This window comes from Rhincodon typus, chromosome 7 (genome assembly GCF_021869965.1).
Source record: "Rhincodon typus isolate 14 chromosome 7, sRhiTyp1.1, whole genome shotgun sequence".
Taxonomy (NCBI): domain Eukaryota; kingdom Metazoa; phylum Chordata; class Chondrichthyes; order Orectolobiformes; family Rhincodontidae; genus Rhincodon; species Rhincodon typus.
The window spans coordinates 64,207,671-64,227,374 of NC_063338.1; the positions used below are offsets into that span (position 1 = coordinate 64,207,671).

Genomic DNA, 19,704 nt, shown 5'->3' on the forward strand with positions numbered 1-19,704 from the left:
GATGCTGCTTGGCCTGCTGTGTTCATCCAGCTCTACACCTTGTTATCTCAGATTCTCCAGCATCTGCAGTTCCTACTATCTCTCTCAAGTCCTCTTCAAAACCACCTTCTTTATCCATGACCCCTACCGTTTGAAAAACCAGGACAGCAAATAAATGGGAACACTACCACAGGCAAGTTTCCTTTCAAGTCACACACCTGGGGTCAGGGTGGGTGGGGAGTGGGAGTCTGGGGGATTTTATGATATTGGGCTGGAGGATGCAGTGTAGGCATCCCACCACCCTGCCACCTCATTTTGTAACTGTAAGGTCACCTTTCTCCCCATTTAGATCTTTGCTCACCATCTCTGTAGGCTGTCTAATAGTTTCTCAGTAGCATCCTGAGAGCTGGTCCCTTGTTTATTCTGTAGCAATCAAGAGATCCAAAATTCAGAAAGGGTGGGACCCTACCTGAAACCATATGTTTTTCTTTACCAAACACTCACATCTTTCTGGGAATCCATCAGCAATCCTCATGGTAGGCTCCTTAGTAGTACTGCCTGTTGCCGTTGTTTCTGGTGGCTCTGTTGGTACTGGACAGCTGGTGGTACCTGATTAGCCAGAATCTCTCAAGGGAAAGAATTCTGCTTTACTGAGGTCTTAATCAGATGGGAGGCCCAGCTATGCTCAGATTAAGTGCCTGATTGGAATTAAATTACATTGGTCATCTTTCAAAAAGCAATGTGGGCTCTATCCTGCTCCCCACCCATCACCCAAAATTAACTGTTAGCCTATTCCTCTTTTCCTAGAAACTATTCTCTAATTATTTAATAGTTCCTAAAGACAAACACACAACACATCTGAGGAATTTTTCTTGCAGTTTGAAGTTAACCTCATCGGGCAACATTTTTCCTGATTATGAATAACTGTTCATTATAAATATAAGCACACCATTTGATGGAATAGTTTCAGAACACAAAATAAGTAACTGAAGTGTTATTATTTTACTTATATCTGAATCACTGATGTACAACACTTTCTTGACCAGGCATCTGTGTATGTTACTTTGGATCAGATAATATTCGCACAGATTTATGATATTAACTCAGTTTTATAACTAAACATTCATTTAAAATTGGATTTTCATAACTAATGTAGTGATACTTATGTGGAATTCATTCAAATTATTTGAAATTCATCTTTCCATCATTTTCCATGCAAAAATGGCAATAAACCAATTTTTTCAGCAATTTAAAGATATTCAGGTTGGTAAGAAAACAAACTCAAAGAAAGTCAGTTTCTTCTTTATTTTTGTATTTAAATTAGAAGTAATGTACACCTTTGGGCTTGTAAACTATTTATGACATTTTTAAGAGGTATCACTAAGTTATATTTGAACATTGTCCGACATGAAGTGCAATGTATCAGAATCAAAATGAACAAAACTGTACAAATTGAAAAAACTAATGCCAATACACACAAAACATGAGAGCTTGATTTGATGGAGATTATGTGAAGTCACATGAAATACGGAAGGGGTAACAGAAATAATTTCTATTTTATTAGAAAATAAAATAGAATATAAAATATTTTATTAGAATAGGCTTATAGACTTGCTTTTGTTATTTTGGAAACATGCAGACTCTCAGAGGATATTTTTGTGGTATCATATTTTGTCTCAGTAGACAGATATATTGGCCTGTATGAAATACAATGCAGCTTCTGATGTGCCACTGTGACTGGAGCTTTTGCCTCAGGCAGGGTATTTATACCTGATAAGGCAATACTTAGTTCCCGTCAGAATCCATCAGAGCTAGACATTGTTAACATTGTACAGACAGTTATTACAGCTCATTGTGTGTGCACACTTCCTCCAGTGTATGATGCTTAAAAAGGTCCCAGTCAAGATGGATTCACAGACTATACCATTGGATCACATTCTATAAGATAATAATGATGATGATATCACACAAGCATGTCTCTTAAAGATATACTGTGTATTAGTGGTGAGGCAAAACAGAACAGTAAGAGGTAGTAAAGGTTTAAATTTAGGCAATAAATTGCATACGGCTTTTCGTCCTTCGAATGCAGATGTTTAAAGAGTCATCAATTTGAAATTTTTATATAATTAAATGAGTGAATAAGCTAGATAAATAAACTATTTCTTTTGCTGGGACAAGTGCAGAACAAGTGAGCATTCAGCAATGATATCAGGACTCTGGAACACTTTCCACCTGCTATATTAAAAGTTGGAAGACCTCAACGGTAGATGACTATCTGATGTTTTGAAGCCATTATTTCTGGTGGCCTAGCAGTGGAAGATACATATCCAGTCATGGATGATTGAATAATGGAAAAATGTTCCAGTTCCTAATTGGTTCAGGACTTTCCATCTACTTGTTTGACTTTATAATTGTAAAGGTTGATATAAATTTTAGACCAGTCAAACGCAACTCCAAATTGCACAATTATCCTCATAGTAAACTCATACAGGACTAGAAATAAAAGAAAAATAGATGCTGTTGTCCTGGAGGGCTGCTCTGTCATTTGGGAGAGATTACTAGTCTTGGCTTAACCTAAGGGTCACCACGCCTCAGATGAGGCAGGAGGTTCAGAAGGTGGGATCTTCATGGCCATCTCAGTCATATGGGAGTTGAACCTGCGCTGTTTAGCATCACTTTGTATCACAAATTAGCCAACCAATTGATTCAACTGACTCTCATACAAGTCTATTGTCTACATTGGAAGATCAAATAATTATTTAGATGATTAGAATTTTTTAATATGCTATTAATATGTCATTATCACAAATGGATACAAATTCATTAGTGAAAAGTCATGGTAACAATGGGACCATGTGACAGCATAGTAGAACACAGTAGTCAGTACAATAAATTATGTTACATATGAAATCGACTCTTGTTTATGTCATGACACTTTTTAATAGCATTAGAAACACATTCTGAACTAAGATTATATTTTAATTCCCCTGTTGACAATTCCATAGGATATTTACATCACCGTGACAATGGAGTAGAATTTAAAAAAAACTGTGGTGTCTGAAGTATCAGTAGCATAATTGTAAATCTGTTTTAGTGGTGTGGGGGTTAATGTCCTGTGCTACAGAAAGTGATGTTTTAGACAAGATAGTGAGTAATTTACAAGGAAAATCTCATTAGATTTACTCCTTCAGGGTTTCAGCCAAATCATGATGGCATCCTGAAAGCATGCCAACAATATATTTAAATATTACTCTGAAAATTTATAGAACATTGTTAGCCTCTAACCACCACTGCATAAAATTGTCTTAACTGTAGAAAATGCAGCTAAATATATATAAATATAAATATGTCTGGTCATCAAATCATATTTAGCATGGATTACAAAAATAAATATACAAAACCTACAAGGTATATTCGATTTTATTTTAAAACAATTATTCCAGTCTATACTTTGTTAATAATTTTTGTGTTTTTTTTTAAATTCACTCATGGGATGTGGGCTTCACTGGCTGATCAGCACTTATCATCTGTCCTTGGTTGCCTTTGGGAAGATGGTGATAAGCTGCTTTCTTGAACCGCTACAGTCCACGTACTGTAAGGTGACCCATGACACCCTGAGGGAGGAAATTCCAGGATTTTGACCCAGCAGCAGTGAAGAAACTGTGATATATGTCCATAAGCATAACAGTGGCTTGGAGGGGAAGTTGAAGGTGGTGGTGTTCCAATGTGTCTGCTGCCCTCGTCCTTCTAGACGGAAGTGGTTATGGTTTTGGAAGATGCTGTCTAAGGATTTTTGGTGAATTTCTGCAGAGCAGCTCAGGTCCCACCACGTGGTTTCCAGTTGTGACCCAACTCCTTAGGTAGGTAGTTAAAAGGGCAGGGGATTGGAGGGGATAGAATTACTGCAGACAGGAGAGAGAAGAAGAAGAGGAAAGAAAGAAAAAGGAAAAGGGAACTGGCAGGCAGAGTGGAGCTCTGAATGTAGTGACTTACCCTGCTGCCATCTTAACAGATTATTATTGTGTTATTATTGGAGATAGTCACTGTCTGACATTTGTGTGGCATAAATGTTACTTGCCACTTGGTAGCCTAAGCTCAATACACCTTCTGGATATTATCCAGATCTTGTTGCATTTGAGCATGGACTACTTCAGCATCTGAGAAGTCGTGAATGGTGCTGAACATTGTGAAATCATTGGCAAACATCCTTACTCCTGACCTTGATGGAGGGAATGTCACTGATGAAGCAGCTAAAGTTGATTGGGCCTAAGACACAAATCTCAGGAACTCCTGCAGAGGTGTCCTGGAGCTGAGATGACTGACCTCCAACAAACATAACCATCTTCCTATGCGCTAGGTATGTCTCCAATCAGCAGAGAGTTTTTATTCTTACATGGGATGTGAGTGTCATTGGCTAGGCCAGCATTTATTGCTCTTCCTTAATTGCCCAGAGGGCAGTTAAGAGTCACCCACATTGCTGTGGCTGTGGAGTCACATGTAGATCAGACCAGACCAGACCAGGTAAGGATGGCAGTTTCCTTCCCTAAAGGACATTAGTGAACCACACAATTTTTTTTCTGACAATCAGCAATGGACTCACGGTCATCATTAGTCTCTTTAATTCCAGACCTCTTTTCTTGTTGAATTCAAATTCCACCATCTGCCATCTGATACCCATTGATTCCAGTTTTCAAAGGGCTCCTTGATGCCATACTCAGTCGAATGCAGCCTTGAGGTCACTGTCACCTCACCTGTGGAATTCAGCTCTTTTGTCCATGTCTGAACCAAGGCTATAATCACATCATGAGTGGCCCATGCAGAACCCGAGCATTATTGCTGAGCAATATCCACATTGTCAATCAATCAATCAGTGGAATTTTACTTCATATAATAATGATCAAAACAAGCTGGAATTATTCCTGACTTATATGTCAAATTTGGATATTATTTGCATAGCCCACATTTATTGGCCATGCCTAAATGATAATAAGATGATGACATCAAGCTAGCCTCTTCAACCATTACACTTCATGTTGTGAAGATATCCCACTGTGCTCTTCGGCAGGAAACTCCAGTAGCCATTAACAATGAAGGAACTGCGAAATGTTTCCAAGTCAGGATGGTACATAAGATGGAGGAGAACCTCTTGGTGGTGTTATTTCCATGAACCAATTGCTCTTGTCCTTCTGGGTAGAAGTCACTAATTTGGGTTATGCTGTTGAAAAAACACCTTGGCAAGTTGCTACAGTGCACTGTGTGGATTGTGTGCCATTGTGTCGCAGTGGTGCAGAAAGTGAATGAGTGTTGGTGCAGCGATACTCATCCAAGCAAATGGACAGTATTCAATCATATCCCTATCTTGTGCTTTATATAAGGTGGATATGCTTTAGATAATTTGGAAGTAAGCCACTCATCATGGAATACCCACCCTCTGGCCTACTTTTGCAACCAAAACATTTATATGGTTGATCCAGGTAAGTATCTTTTCAAGAAGGACCTTTCAATTTGGCAATAGCAATGACATGAATATTAAGGAGATTGCTTGGCTCCCTCCGACTGGAGGAAGTCATTAAATATTACTTGTATGGTGTGTATGGGATGGAGTTTAAAAACAGGGAGGCTATGCTGCAGCTGTATAGGGTCCTGGTGAGGCCACACCTGGAGTACTGGGTGCCGTTTTGTCTCCTTACTTGAGAAGAGATATACTAGCACTGGAGGGGGTGCAGAGGAGATTCACTCGGTTGATTCCAGAGTTGAGAGGGTTGGATTATGAGGAGAGACTGAGATTATACTCATTGGAATTCAGAAGAATGAGGGGAGATCTTATAGAAACATATAAGATTATGAAGGGAAGGGATAGGATAAGGTGGAGGCAGAGAGGTTGTTTCTGCTAGCAGGTGAAACTAGGACTAGAGGGCATCGCCTCAAAATAAAGGGAAGCAGATGTAGGACTGAGGTCAGGAGGAACTTCTTCACCCAAAGGGTTGTGAATCTGTGGAATTCCCTGCCCAGTGAAGCGGTTGAAGCTACCTCACTGAATGTTTTTAAGGCAAGGCTAGATAAATTTTTGAACAGTAAAGGAATTAAGGGTTATGGTGAGTGGGCGGGTAAGTGGAGCTGAGTCTCAAAAAGATCAGCCATGATCTTATTAAATGGCGGGGCAGGCTCGAGGGGCCAGGTGGCCTACTCCTGCTCCTACTTCTTATGTATGTTATTAACTAATTACCAGCCAAAATATGGATCTTACTTGGGTCATGTTGCATGTGGGTGTAACATGCTTGGTATCTTAGAAGTTTTGAATGCTTCTCAATGTTATGCAATTATCAGCAAACCTCCATGTTTCCAAACTTATGACACCAGGAAGCTTTCTATGAATAGTTGAGATACTACCCCTCGAGGAACTCCCACAGCAATGTCTTGAGCTTAGATTATTAGGTTTCAACAAGCAAATTATCTCCTTTTGTTCCATATATAGAACTTGGCCAATTAAATGCAATCTCCACCCCATCCCATCCCTGAGTTTTGTCAACCCCCGATGCCAGGTAGTGCCAGTCACATGTTACCAATGACTCTCACCTCATTTTTGGAATTTAGCATTTTTGTCCATAACTGGATCAAAACTGTACTGTCTCAGTAACACAGAATGATGCAGCAAGGAGACCATTCAGCCCATCATATCTGTGCTGGGTCTCTAAATGATTGATCATTTATGTGCTAATTTTCTGCATTTTTGACATAACCCTGCACATTCTTCCTTTTCAGATCACAAGCCTCTTAAGTGCCTCAATTGATCTGTCTTCACCATACTAATAGTTTATTCCAGATCCGAGCTATTTGCTATGTCTCCTCAGGTCTCCATTTCTTTCTGTTACCAAGGATCTTAAATGTTCCCACTTCCTCTCAATCCTTCCATCAATGGGAACTTTTTTCCAGTCTATTTTGTCCAGACCTCGCGTTGTGTTGCATACTAACCAAATAATCCTAAAGGAACCCAAGATGAGCATTGATGAGCAAATAATGAGAGGGTAAAATTTTAGACAAGCTTTTCCATCGCTTTATTGATCATTGAGTCTTAAGATACTGGGGAATTTGCCTGGGAGCTAGACAGGGCTCATGCTGAAAGGGTATCTTCCCTCATGGGGGAATCTAGAACTAGGTATATAGTTTCAAAATAAGGGTCTCCCCTTGAAGACAGGAATGAGGAGGATTTTCTGTTCACGTTTGTAAATCTCTCTTCCTGTGAGCATTTGGTCCTGGTCACTGAATGCATTCAGAGCTGAGTTCACAGATTTGTGCTTGACAAGGGAGTCAAGCCTTAAGAGGGACAGGCAGAAAAGTGGAATTAAGCCACTTAAGATCAGCCATAACCTTAAGACTGAAGGAATGGCTGAAGGGTCTTTTTGGCCTTGTCTTGTTCCTATTCTTATGTTCCTATGTTTTCATGGACAGGACATATCTATGCAAGTTTCCACGCTGTGCAATTGACACCAGTGTTGTGGCTGTACTGCAGACAACCAGGTTTTTCTTTCTCATCACCTTCTGCAGGCTCAGTCTGGAAGTTATGCCCTTGAAGACTGAGCCAAACTGACCAGTAACAATCCAACCAAGGTGATCAATATTGACATCTGTACAGTGTGGAGCTGGAGGAACACAGCAGCTTAGATAGCATCAGAGTGGAAGGAGAGTTGATGTTTCAGGCCTAGATCCTTCATCAGATATCTTTCAACCAGACTACATTCCACATCCTTAGTAAACTTATTATCTGCTTCTTCTAAGTATTATTCAACAGGATGGAGTACTTGCAAGGTAGCTGAGGAAAGGAGATTGAGGCAGGTAATCAACAGGAGGTTTCCTTGCTCATGGTGGTAGAGGCTTGGAACTCTTTTCCACAAATGACAGTTAATGCTAGATTTTTTTTGTTAAGCAAAATGTATTAAGGGATATGGGTCAAAGGCAGGTTTTTGGAGTTAGATCACAGCTCAGGCACAATCTCATTAAATAGTGGAACAGACTCAAGGGGCTGAATGGCCTACTCCTGTTCCTATGTTCTTATTTTGACTCAATGCTACGACTTATCACCTTTTCCTTAATGTATAATACAACACTGTCTTTCGTGTGTCTGTCTTGCCAGTAGAAGAGGAAATACTAGGGATGATGATGGAGGAGTCTGAGATGTTGGCTGAAAAGTACTATCCTATGAGTATATCTACATTAGGGTGTTGCTTAAATTGCTCATGGAACATTTCTTCAATTTTGTCACAAATCCCCAGAGGTTAGTGAGAACAATTTTGAAGGGTTCACTTTATTGGGTATTTCTTCATTGATGACAGATGGTCCATCTAGTTTTATCAGTAATTTTTGTAGCAGTTTGATTTAACCGAGAAGCCTTTTTCAGAGGGCAGTTATAAGTCAACCATATTGCTATGTATTTAGAATGATATGTAAGCTAGATTGAGTTAAGTCAGCAGATTTCCTCAGATTGAAGTGTACTAGATGTGTTTAAAAATAAACTATAGTTTCATGATTACTATGATGATAATATTTTTTCAATTTGTTATGGGCCAGGCTAAACCCCCTCAAAATATATTAAGAGGATAGCTTTGACCCTAACGTTTTCTTACTTGAAAGGCAAGTGCCAGGCATTGTGTTCCAGATACAATTCAACAGGTCAAACTACCAATCTTGAAACAAAACACACTTTATTTATATGCCACAGTCAAAACACAACAAAAAAGAAGAAATTTGAATAACTTAACTCTCTTGTACAACTTAAAAGAATAATAGATTAGTTAACCACTAAACTGTAACAGTCCAATATAGTAACATCCCATAAACACACCCTTGGCAAAGGCAAATTCAGTAAAACAGATTGTCTCACATGCAACTCTAGCAGGAGGAAATGAACCCCCTGCTTTTAGCTGTAACAGAGAGAGGTAAAACAGCTTCCACATTCAGCTTTAAGACCCCAGCAACTGCTACTGAAAAACGACAACTGAAATCCCTGGTTCTGGGGGAGCTTTAGCCACCCATTTAGTCTGCTTCTATTGTTCCAACTGAAAAAAATGCTTCACAAGCTATTTACTTTATTGAATGCAAATAGTCACGCACTGCCTCGGTCTTAAAATCTCTTTCCAAAAATAACCAGGATAAAATACACCTCTTAAAGCCATAGTATCACCACCAATTACAGTTTTTAAATGTAATTAATGGACTTTAAGTTCCACTGCAGCTGATATGTGATTTGAACTTAGGTCTGTGATAATTGGTCAATCCATAAGCCTGAGCTGTCCACAGCTAAAACAGCAAAAATTTTTGTCAGCAATTTTTTGTTTGGTGCTATCTTCTTGCTTATGCTGGGAGAAAGACATGAATATTTATGCTGTTACTTAAAGTCCAAGGTGGAGCTGACATCTGCACTTAATAGAAACTATTTTTTATTCATTTGTGGGATGTGGATGTCGCTGGCTGACCAGCATTAATTACCCGTCCCTAGTTACCCTTGAGAAGGTGGTGGTAAGCTTCCTTCTTGAACCACTGCAGTCCACCTGCTGTAGATTGCCACATAATGCCATTAGAGAGGGAATTCAGCATTTTGACCCAGCGACTGTGAAGGAATGGTGATATATTTCCACGTTAGGATGGTGAGTGTCTTAGACGTGAACTTTAAAGGTGGTGGTGTTCCATATATCTGCAGCCCTTGTCGTTCTAAATGGAACTGGTTGTGGATTTGGAAGGTGCTGTCTAGGATCTTCGGTGAATTTCTGCAGCACATGTTGTAGACGGTGTACATTGCTGTGACTAAGTGCTGGTGGTGGTGGAGTAAATGCTTGTGGATGTAGTGCCAATCAAGCGGGCTGCTTTGACCTGGATAGTGTCAAACTTCTTAAGTATTGTTGGTTGGCTGCATTCATCCAGGCAATGGGGAGTATTCCATTACACTCCTGACTTATGCCTTCTAAATGGTGGACAAGTTTTTAAGAGTCAGGATATGTGTTCCTAACTGCAATATTCTTAGTCTCTGACCTGCTCTTATAGCCATTCTGTTTATGTGGTGAGTCCAGTTGAGTTTCTGGTCAATGATAATCCCCTGAATGTTGATTGTGGAGGATTCAATGATGGTAACACCATTGAATGTTAAGAGGGGATGGTTAGATTGTCTCTTTTTGGTGATTTGTGTGGTGCAAATGTTACTTCCCACTTAAAAGCCCAACCTGGATATTGGAATACATAGTTTTAGCTGTTAGATGTTTAAATCTTGAGTGACAACATCAGCAAATAGAATTATAGGGGACAAAGGTGAGCTCAAAACAAACAACTAGATATGGAAGGCCAATTGAATTTAAATGTGATGGTGGTATTGACAACCTTAAACCAATCTTATTATAAGAATTTGATTATGTCATTACGGGTATACAAGATGAGGGCATTTGGAAAATCAGGGAGAGCCATCCGCCAGCTGCCAGAGTTAGCACCATCCAGCTCTCAGAAAGAGCCCATCTAATTCATCAAAGTTACTACAGCATTTTAGCTCAAAGTCCTCACTGAAAAAATTAGAGATAAAACATCCCTGACAGCAGAATTAGCAGAAGTATGGTGTTTGTGAATGACTGCAGAAGACAGAATATTTCAGAAGGCAGTCTGTGCCAATTTGAGAGATTAAATTATAATTCATCGTTCTCTTATTAATTGGGTCTATTAAGTGGGACTTGTGTTTATTTGAACAGTATTCCAGGGGAACCCCTAATCCCATCATAACAGATTGGGGCTTGTGTTTTAGTTTAAGTATCAGAGGAGTTCAATCTTTTCCCCTTCATAACAAATTGGGGGCTCGTCCGGGATCAGAACGGTCTTGGTACAGGATCTGAATGGATTTGGACAGATTTAAACCGACTTGGGGATTTGTCTCCTAGATCGTTAAATAAAACTTAGGTGAAAAAAATCTGTTTTGTTTCAGTTATATGTGGTAGGTTAAATTAAAAGTGAGGGAAATTAACATTGCATAATCTGGGATTTGAAGGTGGTTCCTAAATTTGCTAAGAAAGTTTAGGAAGACAAAGCAAGGGTATACTTTTACACTTAGCAAACAAGCTAGATTTGGGTTTAACTAAGGATAAAAAAAAAAGCTGAAATTGTAAAGGAATTGGTCAAGCACTTAGGTACATCAGAAAAACAGACAAGTGCAGTGGAGTCAGAGATAATTAAATTGAAAATTAGACAAATGGAGTTAGAAGAGAAAGAAAGGGAAAGAAGAGCCATGTCAGAAGATAAAGAAAGGGAGAGAAAATTCTTTGCTGAGCACAAAGAGAGTGGGAAAGAGTGAGGGAGAGAGATAGAGAGTGAGTATTGAGGGTATCGAGTACAAGTGTTGGCAGGTCATGTTACAGTTGTATAGGACTTTGGTTCGACCACATTTGGAATATTGCATACAGTTCTGGTTGCCATATTACCAAAAGGATGTGGATGCTTTGGAGAGGGTGCAGAGGAGGTTCACCAGGATGTTGCCTGGTATGGAGGGCACTAGCTATTAAGAGAGGTTGAATAGATTAGGATTATTTACATTAGAAAGACAGAGGTTGAGGGGGGGACCTGATTGCGGTCTACAAAATCATGAGAGGTATAGACAGGGTGGATAGCAAGAAGCTTTTTCCCCAGAGTGGGGGACTCAATTACTAGGGGTCACGATTTCAAGGTGAGAGGGGAAAAGTTTAAGGGAGATATGCGTGGTAAGTTCTTTACGCAGAGGGTGGTGGGTGCCTGGAACGTGTTGCAAGCGGAGGTGGTGGAGGCGGGCACGATATCGTCATTTAAGATGTATCTAGACAGATACATGAATGTGCAGTGAGCAGAGGGATACAGATCCTTGGAAAATAGGCAACAGGTTTAGATAGAGGATCTGGGTCAGCGCAGGCTTGGAGGGCCGAAGGGCCTGTTCCTGTGCTGTAATTTTCTTTGTTCTTGTTCTTTGAGAGAGAGAGAGGGAGAGAGGGGAAGAGAGGGGGAGAGAGGGGAAGAGAGGGGGAGAGAGGGAGAGGGAGGGAGAGAGAGAGAGGAAAGAAAAAGAGAGAGAGAAGAAAGGGTAAGAATGTTTGAGTTGGAAAAGCTGAAGTTGGAACTTGAAGCAAAAAAAGACTTTAAATGACAGAAGGAAAGGTACAAGATAGAAGAGAGGGTGCGCAAGCTCATCATAGCCAAAGGCCTAGAAGTGAAATATACAAATATGTCCAAACTTTACCAAAATTCAATGAAAAAGATGTAGAAGCCTTTTTTTATTTCCTCTGAAAAATTGGCTAGGCAGATGACTATTGTGGGTCGGCCAGAGACTATTGTGGGTAATGTTACTTCAGACCAAGTGGTAGGCAGGGCTCGTGAGGTGTATGCAGTGCTGTCAGTTGAGGAAATTATGAAGATGTTAAACAGGCTATTTTGAGACCCTATGAATCGGTACCAGAAGCACATAGACAACAGTTCAGAAACATAAAGGAGGAACCAGGTCAGAGTAATTCTTTCAAACTTGACATAAAACAGAGCAACTTTGATAGATGGGTGAGAGCATTAAAGCTGGAAAGAACACATGAGGATTTTAGAGAGATTATTCTGCTGGAGGAGTTTAAAAACTCCCGATAATGATAAGTAGCTATATCGAGGAACAGAAAGTTACCAAAGTAAGAAGCGCTGCAGGGATGGCGGATGAATAAGTACTAGTCCATAATTCAAAATTTAGCTTCCAACAGCAATTTCATTCCATGAGGGAGAGAAATTGGGGAAAAGGTAGAACCTTCAATGAAAAACAAAAAGTAGATCACATTGGAAGCAGTTTACCAAGAGGGTGAAAAGGAAGCAAGAGGCCTCAAGTGTTTTTACTGTCCGAAGGTGGGACACACCTTGTAGTGGAGAAGCCGAAGGGAACTGAGGAGTTAAAAGAAAAATACCCTGGAATTTTTCTGGACTATTGGTGACAAAATCCCACAGTCAAAGGTTAAAGCAGGAGGGGAAAACCAGAGAGAAAGATGAAGGAGTTGAGGTCCAGTTAGCTGACATCTTGTTTGACGAAATGGTAAAGGAAGAACCTAAACAGGTAGAGGTATTTAATTCTGAAAGATTACTGGAGCTACAACAAAAAAGATGAGACAACAAAAGATTTATATTATAAATGCTATTTGGAAAAGGAATCAGAACGTATTTCCCAGTGTTATTATCTCAAGAATAGAATCCCAAGGTGTAAATGGAGACACCAGCAGGTTAGTGCAGAGGAAAATGGGTGGAAATGCACCAGATTGTATCGCTGGTAGCATACACACAGGAAGTATTACAAGTAGCACACAAATTACCGATAGGAGGTCATTTAGGAGTGAGGAAAACTCAGGCTAAGATATAAAAGCACTTCTTTTGGCCTGGATTGCATAAGGATGTCGTTGAATTTTGCTGTACCTGTCATACACGTCAGATGGTAGGAAAGCCACGGGAAGTAATAAAACTAGCACCTTTGGAAAGGAAACCAGAATAAAAGGTATTAGACAGTGTCACTCTGCCCTTTGGTATGAAGAACACACCAGCCACATTTCAAAGACTTATAAACAGAGTTGTGGCAGGAATGACTAATTGTGCCGTCTACATAGTTGACGTCATGACCTTTAGCCATTCATGCAAAGAAAACATGGTGCATTTGGCAGCAGTCTTTGAAAGACTGCAGGAGGGAAAACTAGTTATAAAAACTTAGCAAAAACTGAATTTGTGAAGGCAGAAGTGACACTCGTGGGACATAACACCGGACATAGAAGGATGACCCTGAGGAATGCAAAGACGAAAGCCATCGAGGAATTTCACAGACCATCCTCGAAGAAAGAGGTGCTTTGACTTTTGGGACTGAGTAGATTCTACTGGAGGTTTGTGCCGAACTTTATTAGCATGGTGGCACCGCTGACCAAGTTGCTAAAGAAGAACACAAAATTTCGGTGGACAGAACAGTGCCAGGAGGTATTTGAGAATTAAAAAGCCATATGAACCATTGCACCAGTTTTAGACACACCAAATTTCCTGAAACCCTTTAAAGTCACTATCAATGCCAGGAATATAGGGATTGGAGCTGTGTTGGTGCAGGATGATGATGGCTGAATTGAAAAGCCAATTGGTTACTTTTCAATAAACTCAACATCCATCAGATAAAAAGAATTATTGAACTTGGTACTGGCCTTACAACATTTTAATATTTATGTTACAAACAACATTTCAGAGACAATTGTGTGTGCAGACCACAATCCTCTCCTCTTTCTGGAAAGATTTAAAGACAAAAACATAAGACTATTTCAATGGAGTCTTATGTTACAGGCTTATAACTTACAAATTGTACATGTTGCAGGACAGAAAAATGTTTTTGCAGATGTGTTATTGCAGGCTTAAAAAGGAAATGTTATATGTATATTTAGAATTAGTATGAAAGGTATAACTTGAGAGTACTGAACAATGTATTTTGTGGTAATAGTGTTAAGATTTAGAAAAAAAATGAAGTCATCTTTTTATAATGATGGTTCATTTTTTTTTTAAGGGAGGAGGTGTTATGAAGTTGGATAGAGTATTCATGAATTGAAAGGCAGGAAGTTCGAATTTTTTTGGTAAAAATGATGGTGGGGAAGAGTGTGCTATGGTCCCTTTAAGAGCTTGTGCTTTGTAGCTTACAAATGCAGGTGCATGGACAGTGCCCGAATGGAAACGTTTTGCATAGAGCAGCCAAGCAGCGTGTTTACAAGACAAGTTTGAATCTGGCCAATTAATTTAAACCAATCACCTAGATACGAAAAGCCAATTGAATTTAAATCTGATGGTGTTGACAACCTTAAACCAATCATATTATAAGAATTTGATGATGTCATTATGGGTACACAAGGGCATTTGGAAAATAGGGGAGAGCCATCCGCCAGTTGCCAAAGTTAGCACCATTCAGCTCTCAGAAAAACCCTCTCTAATTCATCAAAGGTACCACGGTATTTTAGCTCAAAGTCCTCATTGAAGAAATTACAGAGATAAAACATCCTTGACAGCAGAATTAGCAGAAGAAAGGTGTTTATGAATGTTGGGAAAAGACAGAATATTCCATCAAACAGTCTGTGCGAACTTGGAGAGATTAAGTTATAATTCATTGTTCTCTTATTAATTAGGTTTATTAAGTGGGACTTATGTTTATTTGAACAGCATTCCAGTGCAATTTAGACCAGTTAGGAAGTAGTTAGTAGTATAAGGGGGAATTGTCAGTTTGTTAGTAATTCTGTCAATTTGTTCATTGTTAGGTTAACTAAAAAAAAATTATTTCTTGTTACTTGTAAAATGGAGATCAGGGATTTATTTCTTTTAACCACGCTTTTAATAGATTATTAGGGGAAAGGTGAGCTTCTCTGGGTGTTTGAGGAGTAATTACTACAGAGGAACCCCTAAGTCCCATCATAACAGATTGGGGTTTGTGTTTTAGTTTAATTATCAGTGGGGTTCGACCTTTTCCCCTTCGTAACACCAGACATATATCATATCACATGTCAAGTACTTTTGTAAGTGTAACCTCTTTCAAGTACTAATGCCATTGAAGATGAGTACTCAACATACATTAAGAAACATCCATAAACTTTCCTTTCTTTTCTCCCTCTCCTAAAAATTTCCTTAATTATTATTTATGGGATTGAAAGGGGTAAAGCGTCACCAGACGCGAAATGTTAGCTCTGATTTTTTCTTCACAGATGCTGCCAGACTTGCTGAGCTTTTCCAACTAAATTCTGCTCTTGTTCCTGATTTACAACATCCACAGTTCTTTCGGCTTTCATTTAATACCTTTATCTGGTCTGATAATACAAGTGGATATGCAGTTTACCTGGAGTTAGGAGGATGACTGAGATGGTGATGAGAGAGCACACAGCAAGGATCACAAGCAAGGCAATCGCAATTCCCTTCCAGTTTCTTTGGGGAGGGCTTGCACCTCCTATCTCCTACAAAGGCAGAAATAACAGGTTTTACAACTGAGATTTCGTAATCGTAACATACTATTCAAAATGTGCAAAAACACAAGCATTAAGAGTTCGTTGCAATATTGATCATTGTAATTTTCATACTTAATTGCTTAAATTAGCAGACACTTCAGAGCAAGCTAAGACTGAATACTCTCTTGCATTTTACAACTGTTTGGTTTCTTTTAGTTCTACATTTATAACAAATATGTGATTTTACTTGCTTTTAAACTATCCTCATGGTGATGAATCAAATCTAACAGAAGCAAGACCACATTAAAAAAAGTTCTGCAATGTAAGGATGTTACCAGGGTTGAAGGGTTTGAGCTATAGGGACAGGCTGAGCAGACTGGGGCTAATTTCCCTGGAATGTCAGAGGCTGAGGGGTGACCTTGTAGAGGTTTATAAAATCATAAGGGCATGGAAAGGGTAAATAGACAAGGTCTTTTCCCTGGGGTGGGGAAGTCCAAAACTACAGGGCATGAGAGGGGAAAGATTTAAAAGGGACCTAAGGGGCAACTTCTTCAGGCAGAGGATTGTGCATGTATGGAATAAGCTGCCAAAGGAAGTCATGGAGGCTGGTACGATTACAACATTTGAAAGGCATCTGGATAGGCACATGAATAGGAATGGTTTAGAGGGATATGAGGCAAATGGGTCTGGATTTATTTAGGATATCTGGTTGGCATGGATGTGTTGGACCAAAGGATCTGTTTCTCTGCTGTACATTTCTATGACTCTATAACAACTCAGTTTCTGAGATCTGACTGGCTCTCAGAAAAGTGCTCCTTGTCAATATATTAGATAAGTTTTCAGGACCAGCCTCACATAGCAGAAGTATATCTCCCATCAACCAGTTCATCAGTATTGGTGTGGATTTTGTAGGATAGCACATTACAGGTCACCTACCCTCCTGTGTATCAAGGAAAATTCAATGCAACATAGAAGCATTTTCAAAGAAAAGCAATCATAAGAAAATGTTCAATTGAAAAGCTGAAGGAAATTTTGAGAATGTTTCCTTCAACATAATTTAAGAACATGTTTAATGTAGTGAAATATCCTGAGGTGCTGCACAGGAGTAATATCAAGTGAAAATTAGCACTATCTTCATAAACAACTATATGCCATAAAATTGCCTTAATGCAGCTAGGTCAGCTTTGTACATCTGAAGTCATTCTGTGAATTTATTTAAATGCTGCAATGTTACCTATAAACAATTAACTGTATGTATAGGACTACATTTATCATCCAAGAATAGTCAATGGTTGAATAACATAGCTTATGTCCCTGCACAGTTATGAAAGGAATCAATACCACCAGAAACTTACTGAAAACAAGTCATCATATTTTGCTGCAGAAGCCGCACAGAATTTTTTTTCAGATATGTACCTTACGTTCATATAAATTCTTCAACATGTTTGCCAAACTCCAAACTAAGCAACTGAGAAATTCACAGGGAGAGGATTGATTTACTCAATATGGAATTTACACTCAGCTGAATTACTGAATTTAAAGGGACAAACAGAACTGAAATCGATGAGTGGAGTAGAAAATAAGTACCACATTATGTAAAAAGAACATCTGAGGGATTCTGGTTCAAATGCATTGGCAGGTGAAGTGGTATGAGTGCTTACAGAATATGTGGACCAAGTCTCACAGGCATAATTCAATCACAATTGAAATAAATCACACATTTTGCATTCACTTTTATAATCCAAGTTTTCTAAACACCCACAACCATATTATCATTCTTGGATACATACTGTCCCCCCAGCAGAACAGATAGAGTAGAACAATGGTGCACAGTGGGAGGGAGGTGGCCTGGGAGTACCCAAAACCAACTCCAGACCCCACAAAGTCTCATGACATAAGGTCAAATATGGATAAGGAAACTTCTGCTGATTACCACCTGTTACCACCCATCCCTGACTTTGCCACTCCTCAGCTGATGAATCAATATTCCTCTATGTCAAACATCATTTGGACTAAGTGCTCACTCAAGAGTGCACAATCTACTCTGGGCGGGGGACCTCATTGTCCATCACCAAGTGTATTCAGCAGCTAGAAAGTCAGTGAGGGAATCAACAAGAAGGAACAACATATTTGATCACATCCCCACCAATTTGTCTCCCACAGCTGCACTTATCTATGACAGAATGCATTGGAGTGACCATCACACAATCCTTGACCTGCTGTTTTCATCCAGCTCTACACCTTGTTATCTCATCTAAAACGGTATTGGATTAACTTCAAACAGACTTGATTGTGATCTCTCATGACTACAAAGGCAATGAGGGGTTGATGACTCTCTGCTTAACAGATAGCCACCTCCTGTGGATTATGTTCAAAAACTGCAGCCACATTCTGTGTTTTTGCCTTTGAAGAATATACAAAAACTGATGTTGAAAAGATTCAACTCTGCTGGAATGTACTCATCAGACCGAAAGACCTTGTGCATACCAGTTTGGATTTGGTGTGCTGTGACAATCACAGTCAATGACATATCTCCTGGTAAGCTGTGGTGCAGATAAAATCCTGCTAGACCATCAAATGCTTCAAACCAGTTAAAAATGAAACAGGATTAAAAACACTAACTTACCCCGATTGCTGGAATTCAACCATAAGTGAAAGAAATCAGAATGACAGAATCTTATCCAATCTGCTGAACTAAAGTTTGTGCAATTGCAACTAATCACTGCCCAACCAGTGGGAGACTAACATGTATTTGAGAATTTTTAAAAACATGTATCTTTTTGGACTCACATCTAATTTATAATCTGTGTGTAATCTGTATTGTGCCACCAACTCTTCCCATGTTTAGGCATTCATAAACTTTTCTTTTGTTTTTTAAAGAATGTCCGGTTAAATTGCTCATATAAAACAAAAGTTAATTTGGGTCTGGGAGAAAGGGCAGGAACCTTTTTTGAAAAGAACATTGACCTTCCTGTAATGCATCAAGGGGGTGGGTGAATAAAGAAGTAGAGCCAGTTTGTCCCTCTTCATCTGGAGCTTAACAGTTAGGGCATCCCATCTGGAACCATAAGAAATGGGGAAACTTGCCGAGTGTCTCCTCATTGTGGATATAGCACTTGGGGCTAAAGAGGTCGAGAGTTATGGTGGAAAGTTGGGAATAGCTTATTGAGTTGGATGATTGGCCATGATCATGATCAGTGGTGGAGCAGTCTCAAAGAGCTGAATGGCCTACTCCTGCTCCTATTTCCTGTATTTCTAACAGTACTCTCCATCTCATGGTGGGAGTACCACTACATTAAACAGGATAGATTTTGAACAAATCTAGCAACTCAAAACTGAGCATGCACGAGGTGCCGTAGGCTACCAGCAGACACAATGACAAACATTCAGACGCAGAAGGTAATCTCATGACTTAGCATATTTCTCACTCTACCATTAGCATCAAGCCAGGAGGTTAATCCAGGTTCAATGAAGAATTCAGGCATGCATGCCAGGTGCACCTGGCATACCTAAAAATGAGATGGCCAACTGGTAAAACTACAAAACAGGACTACTTCCATGCTATCTAGTGTGAGAAGCAAGTGATAGACAGAGCTAAGCAAGTAATAGATGAGACCCAAGCTCTACAGTCCTGAATGGGGCATGCAACTAAACAATTTACTACAAGAGAAGGCTCCACAAATTTCCCCATCCTCAATAATGGGGGAGACAGCACGTCAGCGTAAAAGTTAAGGCTGATGCATTTGCAACAATTTTCAGCCAGAGG

At 39.5% G+C, this 19,704-nt stretch overlaps 1 protein-coding gene across 1 annotated transcript in view; it reads right to left on the minus strand.

Annotated features, from left to right (window-relative positions):
• LOC109928671 (inactive dipeptidyl peptidase 10-like) overlaps nucleotides 1-16,916 on the minus strand; it is a 618,050-nt gene extending 601,134 nt beyond the window's left edge. Inside the window, exons 1-2 of the mRNA XM_048599233.1 lie at nucleotides 16,875-16,916; nucleotides 15,833-15,947 (exon numbers count right to left, since the gene is read on the minus strand). Of these exons, the coding sequence (XP_048455190.1) occupies nucleotides 15,833-15,947; nucleotides 16,875-16,916 (157 nt within the window). The remainder of the gene's footprint in view (nucleotides 1-15,832; nucleotides 15,948-16,874) is intronic.
• Between the last annotated feature and the right edge of the window lie 2,788 nt (nucleotides 16,917-19,704).